This window comes from Callospermophilus lateralis, chromosome 1, assembly GCF_048772815.1.
Source record: "Callospermophilus lateralis isolate mCalLat2 chromosome 1, mCalLat2.hap1, whole genome shotgun sequence".
Lineage (NCBI taxonomy): Eukaryota > Metazoa > Chordata > Mammalia > Rodentia > Sciuridae > Callospermophilus > Callospermophilus lateralis.
Genome location: NC_135305.1, coordinates 216,096,642 through 216,105,226, shown reverse-complemented (window position 1 = coordinate 216,105,226; position 8,585 = coordinate 216,096,642). Strand labels below are relative to the sequence as shown.

The 8,585-nt window shown below is 51.9% G+C and overlaps 1 protein-coding gene across 1 annotated transcript; it reads left to right on the top strand.

The window, feature by feature from the left end:
* The first annotated feature begins 1,031 nt into the window (after positions 1–1,031).
* Mrpl4 (mitochondrial ribosomal protein L4) lies at positions 1,032–6,271 on the top strand. The gene is made up of 9 exons (XM_076871434.2): positions 1,032–1,141; positions 1,227–1,293; positions 1,384–1,534; positions 2,314–2,365; positions 3,326–3,443; positions 4,174–4,280; positions 4,405–4,514; positions 4,593–4,669; positions 5,428–6,271. Exons 1-9 carry the CDS (start codon positions 1,085–1,087, stop codon positions 5,571–5,573), a joined length of 885 nt encoding a protein of 294 aa, XP_076727549.1. The 5' UTR covers positions 1,032–1,084; the 3' UTR covers positions 5,574–6,271.
* The last annotated feature ends 2,314 nt before the right edge of the window (positions 6,272–8,585 follow it).

Below are 8,585 nucleotides of genomic sequence, written 5' to 3'. Positions count from 1 at the left end.
GATGAAGAAACTAAGGATAGCTCCGAAACCTCGGGGTCAGCAGTGCGGCGAGAGCCTACTGAGCCTATTGGCCTTCAAGTGGACAGCTCTGGCCAGGTACGGGCTCGTGGCGCCCCCTGAAGGTCGTGTGGGAACGAAGAAAAGATCCTAAAAATAAGCATCTGGATTACTGTTGAGAGCTTGAAACCCCCACTCTGCTGTCCTCGGAGAGCTCTAGAAGATGTGACAGGGGACCGGACTTTGGCCCAGGGGTGAGAGAGACACAGAGCTGATCTGAGGGGCTTCCAGAGGACGCAGCCCTCCCCTGGGGGATATTAGCAGGCTGGCCCAAACCTGAAGGGGTTCTGTGGGAGCTACAAGGCCCTGCATTTAAACAACTACACCAACCAACCCATAAAATTGAACACAGGGGCTGGGTTTGTGGCTGGGCTGGGGCTGGGGCTCAGCGGTAGAGTGCTCGCCTAGCACGTGCAAGGCCCTAGGTTCGATCCTCAGCACCACATTAAAATAAATAAAATAAAGGTGTTGTGTCCACCTACAACTAAAAAATAAATTTAAAAAAAATCGAACACAGAAAACCACCCGGCGAATCCGAAGCTAAATGGGGGCGTGGCCGGAGGGCGTGGCCGGCAGCAGAAACTCAACAGTTACGGCTGGCATTCATAGGTACGCGCTCAAAACCCCCGGGTCGTGGGCGGGCCATTCCACCCACATTGGCTAATTGGCTTCAGGCAGGAGACGTTTCATTGGTTGGATTCCTGCACGGTTCCTTGGGGGCGGAACCCAGGGGGGGTAGACAAGGCCTAAGGGAGGGTGGGGCTTTCTGTGGAGCGGTCGAGTTCCCAAGTGCCGTAGAGGTCCCTAAGCTAAGAAGTGAAGAGTGGGCCCGGGGGTTAGTTCCGGGACGGAGGTAGGGATACGCTGGGCTGCACCCCGCCGCCGAACCACGTTCTCACAACATTCCGCTTTCCTGCGTCGGATCCTGGCGCGGCGGGCGGTGTCGCGCGCGTGACGTCATCGCGTGGCGTCACGCGCGCGACCCGAGGGAGCCTCGACCTCCAGTGGCGTGGGAAGCAGCTGGGCGATGCTGCAGTTAGTCCGGGTCGGGGCGCGGGCCTGGCTTCGGCCCTCGGGCTGCAGGGTGAGGCGGAGGACGGGAGACAGGGTCAGAGGACAAAGGCAGGGAGGCCGGGGGGTCGTCTCTCACTCTTGCCTACCACTTACAGGGCCTCAGCTCGCTGGCGGAAGAGGCAGCACGGCCCGCGGAGAACTCAGAGCCGGTGGCGGGTGCGGGTGAGGCAGCTAGGGTCGTCCAAAGGAGGGGCGGCGGCGACCGAGAACTTTGACTCTTGACCCTGACCCTTGACCTCCTAATCGTTCCAGGTCTCCGGGAGCCGGTGTTGCGCAAGTGCGAACTCCCACTACCCGCGCACCGGCGCCCTGTGCAGGCCTGGGTCGAGTCCCTGCGGGGCTTCGAGCAGGAGCGCGTGGGCCTGGCTGAACTGCACCCTGACGTTTTCGCCACAGCACCCAGGTGAGTTGGGGTCTGTAATGGCGAACTGATCGGCCAAGGGATGGGGAGCCCGAGTTCAGGAATGGGGTGACCAGGGCTCATATCCGTGAACCTGTTCCTCCACCTGTCAAAGGGGGATGACGGTTTTCCCTGCCTCGGGATTGTGTGAAGTTGAGGCAGGAGGATCACAAGTTCGGGGCCAGCTTTAGCTACCTGTCTTGTCTGTCTGTCTCTCTATTTTGGTACCAGGGATTTAACCCAGGTGTGCTTTACCACATCCCCAGCCTTTTATTTTATTTTATTTCATTTTTGAGAGTCTCACTGAAGTGCTTAGGGCCTCACTAAGTTGCTGGAGCTGGCCTGAAATTTGCAATCCTCCTACCTTAGCCTCTGAGCCTGTGGGTGGCACAGGTGTGTGCCACCATGCCTGGCTTGGCTAGCCTTAGCAATTTAATGAGGCCCTAAGCAGCTTAGTGAGACCCTATCCATACTCAGTGGTAAAGTGCCCCTGGGTTCAATCCTTAGTACCAAAAAAAAAAGGTAAAGTATAGCTGTAGTAAAAAGAGACTCCTCTCAAGTAGTTTAAGCTGGCACCTGCAAGCTGAAAAGGAACCAGCCAGAGCAAAAGCATTTCAGGCAGAGGGAAGAGCAAGTGCAAAAGCCCTGAGGCTAGACTTCATCTTTCAGAGAAACCAACTTGGCAGGAGCAGGTACAGGATGGGGTCAGGAAAACGCAGGTCTTGTGGGACCTTGGAGGTTTTAAGTAGAGTTAGTTCTCATGTTTCCCTCCTCTTCCCTAGGCTAGATATCCTGCACCAGGTTGCCACCTGGCAGAAGAACTTCAAGAGAATTGTGAGTTCCTGGGTAGAGGGAGGAAAGGGGATGGAGTTTCCTGTGGGGCTCAGGCAGGAGCAGAGAAAACCAATGTTGTGTTTTCTCTGGACTGCTCAACATGGACTTCGTCTTTTCTTTCTAGAGCCATTCAAGGGTAGGTCAATTCTTAGGCATTTTCTGAGCACCCAGCATTGTGGCAGTGTGTTAGGTGAGAGGATTCAACAGTGGACAAGACAGGCCCTGTCCCTGCCTTCATGAAGCTCACAGTTGTGTGGGAGAGATGAACACTACTTAAGTAGTCATGTCTGTAAATGTATAGTTTGGGGCAGTCATCCCAGAGAAAGGGCATTTAACCTCAAGCCTACTTGTAGATCTGGTTAGATTAAGGTGACAGTAGAGCTAAGGTGGAGATAATGAAAGCAGGTCATGCAAAAGTACTGTGGCAGGGACCAGAAGGAGCCCAATAATGCTGTAAAGCTCAATGGGAACAATAGTGAGGTGTTTGGATTTTATGCCAAAAACATGGAAGAATCCATTATCAGTCAGGGTCTGTCCGCCTTTAACCACCTGCCCCAGAGGTCTAGAGAGTTCCTTCCATGTCTCCCCATCACCCTGGGAATAAAGCCACCAGCATGGCATCCCATGTTCCTTATGATCCCTACCCCGCGCCTCTTCCCTGTTCTCTCCAGCCACCTACCATTAATATGTAGCTACATTAAAATTTAAAAAGTATAGGACATCTACTGAGAGCCAGCAGGACCCTTCTTTGGGAGGCTGATGTTCTGGTACAGAAGAGGGAACTCTGATTTCTTTATCTTCTCCATCTCTAATCACTTTGTGCTTGTCCCATCAGAGCCCTGATCTCTGTGCCTCCTGGCAGCAGGTCTCTCTGCCTGGCTTACCACCATATTCTTGGACCAGGCACCTGCAATGTCATCTGTCTTGTGGACCTGACCCCTGCTCACTTTGTACCCACAGAGCTATGCCAAGACCAAGACTAGGGCTGAGGTGCGAGGCGGTGGCCGGAAGCCCTGGCCACAGAAAGGCAGCGGGCGAGCTCGGCATGGCAGCATCCGGTCCCCCATCTGGCGAGGAGGTAAGTGGGGACAAGGGGGAGAAGGGCTCTGGCTGAGTCCAGCACCTGGGTGCTTCTTCACACACAGCTGCCCACTTCTTGTGTGATATGGTCTCAGCCCCATGCACTTCCTCATCAGCCAAGAGACTGGGACTACAGACCCTATTGTCTCAGTGGGTGACAGAGTTCTGAGAGTTGTTCCCTCTCCTCAACTGCATGTCTTCTCTTTTCAGATCATGGCCACAGCCCCTCTTGGCCTCCCCTCCCCTCTCATCTTTCCTTGCCCACATTTCACATGGTACCCAGAGGGATCTTCCTAAACCACCCAGCTTCCACAAGCCTTTGAGTGAAGTCTGAGCTCCTTACTTTGGCATTCCAGGTCTTGAGCCACTGGGATTATAGGCTTGTGCCACCAAGCCTGGCCAGTCCTGAAAATTTTAACTTCCTCATAACTGCAGCATTAATGGTTTGTGCTTTAATTAATCTCATGTCGTGCTGTAATTCCCAGTGTCCTGTGGGTTAGGAATCATCAAAACTCAGGACTTGACACCTGGGTAGACCAAGTTCCAGAGAAGTAAAGTCACTGGTCCAGCCTCCTCTCTCTTTCCCTTCCCAAGATCCCCACTTCTTTGCTTGACTGGGCAGGGGGGCAGCCTCTCCTCCAGCAACTTCTTTCCAGCCAGTGAGGCACATTTCTGACCTCCAAGCCCAGCAGTGGCCCATACCTGCTCACACACCTCTGTCCCCACAGGAGGTGTTGCCCATGGTCCCCGAGGCCCCACAAGTTACTACTACATGCTACCCATGAAAATGAGGGCGCTGGGCCTCAAGGTGGCATTGACCGTCAAGCTGGCTCAGGTACAAAGCAGTCCTACTGGGCGCCATGAGGATCTTAAGAGAATGGGGGCAGGGTGCCTGGGGAGGTCGGCTGGCACAGGGAGCTCTGGACCCAGGCTCAGGGGTGCTTTCTTCCTCCCACCAGGACGACCTGCATATTGTAGACTCCCTGGAGCTGCCCACTCCAGACCCCCAGTATTTGACAGAGCTGGCACGCTACCGGCGCTGGGGGAACTCTGTGCTCCTTGTGGATTTGTGAGAATGCTGGGAAGGGCAGGGATGGGGAGGCCTGAGCTCCATCCTCTACAGGGCTCACCTCCTGTCCTCTCACAGGATACATGAGGAGATGCCACAGAACATTGTGGAGGCCACCTCTGGGCTCAAGACCTTCAACTTGATCCCGGCTGTAGGTGAGTGAAGGGCACTGACCCATCTCCCAGACCCCCAGAATACGCATGTGCAGGTCCCACCATTAGAGTCATGACCTGGTTCAAATCTTGCATCTGTTATTTGGTCACTGAATGCTCTGGATCAGCAAATGACCTCACTCCCTAATCAGATCCTCAGCTTTCCCTAACTGCCTGCCTTAAAAAAAAAAAAAAAAAAAAAAAAGGTCCAAGGTAATAGCTGTCAAAGTGTGTTCCCCCCACTTCCATCAGAGGGCATGTGTGAGCATCTGAACCATAGCTTGTCCCTGCTCTGCCCAAAGCCCTCTATGGCTTTCACCTCCCTCAGGGAAAAAGCCCAAGATGACCTGCAGGCCCCCCAGGCCCTGTTCAGCCTCCCTCTTCCCCCCCAGTCCTCCCCCCCACCTTGCTCACTAACTCTGGCAGCTCTGGTCTCTGTCTAGCACATTATGTTTATTCATTTGCTCTATCTTTCCTTCTGGAATGTGAGGTAGGAGTCATGGCCAAGTACTGGGCAGAGCCCAGCATACAAGAGCCTCTTAGTAGGTGAGGCAGCTCTCTGGTGAGGGTCCTGGGGGTGGCTGAGGCAAGATCTGAAGCCAGGGTGCCCGGCTCTCCTAACCATGCTAGACCATGATGTCCCTGTAAACAGGACAGGTGTGCCCTGAGGAGGGAATGGGGCTCCGGATGCGGGCGGGACTGGAGCAGAGCCCAAGGGCAGCCTCTCCCTGACCTGGCTGCCATCCTCCCCACCTGCCCAGGTCTGAACGTGTACAGCATGCTCAAGCACCAGAGCCTGGTCCTCACCCTGCCCACTGTCGCCTTCCTGGAGAACAAGCTACTCTGGCAGGATTCACGTTACTCGCCCCTCTACCCCTTCCATCTGCCCTACAGCAACTTCCCCTGACCCTCGCCCTGCACTGCCCAGGGCCCTGGATACCCTCCTCCTTGCTGCATGGCCATGAGCCAGACCAAGCCCTTGGCAGGCTTGGGAGCCTCCTGAACCCTGTGAGAGAGATGCTGCCTGGCCCCGCCTCATCTCACTTAGGAAGCTGAGGCCACACAGAGCGACCAAGCAGGCCTCAGCCCCAGGAAGAGGTGGTTCTGCAGAGCCAGGATGAGCTCCATCCCAGTTCTCTTTTTTGTTGGGTTTAAAATAAATTTTAGTTTTTCATCCAAGGATCAGCCTCAGAGAACAGTTCATTGCCATTTGGAATAATCCTGTTTGTTGTGTGTTGGGCTTGGTCTCCAGAGCTGGGCTCCACTGGGCACTCTCCTCAAGGAGCTTGCAGTCTGCAGTGCAATCATTTATGAAAGGACATTAATCATTTATTGAAATTGCCAGAATTAACTAACCCCTGGTGAGTCAGGCTCAGGAGCTTGAGGAGATGCCTGGGCCTCTGGTATGTCATCCTCCTGGCACCGCGACTGCGTGCTTGGCTCTGAGGGTTTGCTGTCCTGTTTGTCACAGCCAAAGTGTGGTCTTGAGTCCACAAGTAGACAAAGCTCCCAAGCACAGAATTTGCCCTAAGCCCAGAATCAGGAAAGCCAGTGCCTTCTGATCTCGTGATAAATGAGTAAATAAACATCTTTAAAGACACCAAACCAATATCCCAATTCTTTATTTTTTTTGCAGTGCTGGGGATCAAATCTGGGGCCTTAAAACTAGCTAGACTATAAGGTAACATGGTCAAGTTCTTTAAAGTCAGCCAGACTGAGTGTGGTGGGACACACCTGTAGTTCCCAACTGCTGCTTGTGGAGCTGAGACAGGAGGAACATTTGGGGCCAGGAGTTGGGGGCCAGCCTGGACAATATATTGATACCTCATGAATTTAAATATGTAAATAAGAAAGTTGGCCAGAACTACCTTCAGCAGTGTAGGTGGCCATGGTGACCACCCCGAGTGTGCTGGGCCTCCCCTGTCTGCAAACATCTCTGGAATGTGCTGGGCTCACAACTAAGTACAAAGAAAGGTATTGGAGGACTGGGGCAGAGCTCAGCATGAGTGAGGCCCATAAAACTAACACCTCCAAAACAAAGCTACTGGAGGCCACTAAAAAGGGGTGCTGGGCTGGGGCTGGGGCTCAGCGGCAGAGTGCTCACCTAGCATGTACGAGGCGCTGGGTTCGATCCTCAGCACCACATAAGAATAAATAAAGACTTTAAAAACGTTAAAAAAAGGGGATGCCTGTGTCTCAGCTGTGCCTCTCACTTGGCCCTGTGGGGTCACCAAGGCCTAGAAAAAGACCCTGTTGTTCTGGCAGTGCTCAGCCTAGCCTCAACAGTCATAACTAGAAGTGCAAATGCAGTTCCTTCTGCTTCAAGACTTTCAGGGAAGTGAGAGGCCAATTGCTGCCCACACAGATTTTCGAAAGGAATGAGTCAGAACCTATGCCTCCAAGCTGGAATCCTCAGCCAGATTCGGGATGGAATAGGCATCAGAGGGAAATGGTAAAAAGTCTAGAATATGCTTTCATAACCTCACTTTAACTTAGTCATCTGTTTCCGCCACAACCCCAGTGGTAGAGCACTCGCCTAGCATGTGCGAGGCCCTGGGTTCGATCCTCAGCACCATATAAAAATAAATAAATAAAATAAAGGTATTTTGTCCAACTACAACTAAAAAATAAATATATATATAAAAAAAATTTCCAAATACAATCACATTCACAGGTGCTAGGGGTTAGGACTTCAATGTCTTTTTTTTGGGGGGGGGGCAGTACTAAAGTCCATAGCTGTCAAGTTCCTTGTATAAAATGGCATAGTATTTGCATGGAACTTATGTACATCTTCCCATAGACTCTAAATCATCTGTGGATGCCTTATAATACCTAATTTAATATAAATATTATATACATAGTTGTTACACTGTATCATTTAGTGACAAGAAAAAAGAAGTGTTCAGGACAGATGTAATTTTTTCTTTTAGTTTCAGTCTGTGGGTGGTGGTTGAAACAGAATTTGAAACCTATAGATACAGAAGGCTGACTGTATGTCCACGGTTGCTTATTTGAAATCTTCCATGAATGCAGGGGCCTGGTGGCACATGCTTGTAATCCCAATGAGTGGGGAGGCTGAGGCAGGAGAATGGCAAGTTCAAGGCCAACCTTGGCAACTTAGTGAGACCCTGTCTCAAAAAATAAAAAGGACTGGAGATATAGCTCAGTGGTAGAGTGCTTGTGAGGGGCCTGGGTTCAATCCTTGGCACAAAAACAAATGAAAGTTGCTTTTTTTGGTTCGATTTTTCCCCCCCACACTGAGAGTTGAACCCAAGGCCTTGCACATGCTAGGCCAGGGCTCTGCCACTGAGCTACATCACCAGCCCACTTTTTCTATTTGGATACTGGGTCTAAGTTGCTTAGGGCCTCCTAAATTGCTAAAGTTGACCTTGAATTTGCATTTTTCCCGTTTCAGCCTCCTGAGTAACGGATTACAGGCATGTGCTAAAAAAAAAAAAAAAAAAAAAAAAAAAGTTTTTGTTTTTTGGGTTTTGTTTCTTTTGCAGTACTAGGGATGAAACCCAGGCCCTTGTCGATGCTAGATAAGCACTGTACTCACCAACCCTCAAAAAGTCTTTTTAAGAAGACAAATGAAGACTCTTCCTGGGAGTTGATGCTACCCCCCAGGTCCCTTGTCCCAGCCTCTTGGGAGGTGAAGTAATCCAGGGCCCAGAGAGGGCAAGGACTTCACGGTCTTGAAAAGTCTCCCCAAAAGGCAGGACACTCAGAATCCCAGCTGACTCTGGTTCCCGAAAGCTAAAGTTCACTGGATCCGATTCCCCATGAAACTCATTGAGAGGCAGATGGCCACGATGGTGGAACCCAGCATCTGTCAAGGGATGGTTGGCATAGAGGCCAGCACCCAGCTCACAGATGCCCCCATCTCAGCAAAGGGGTCTTCAGGACGTCACACCCACCT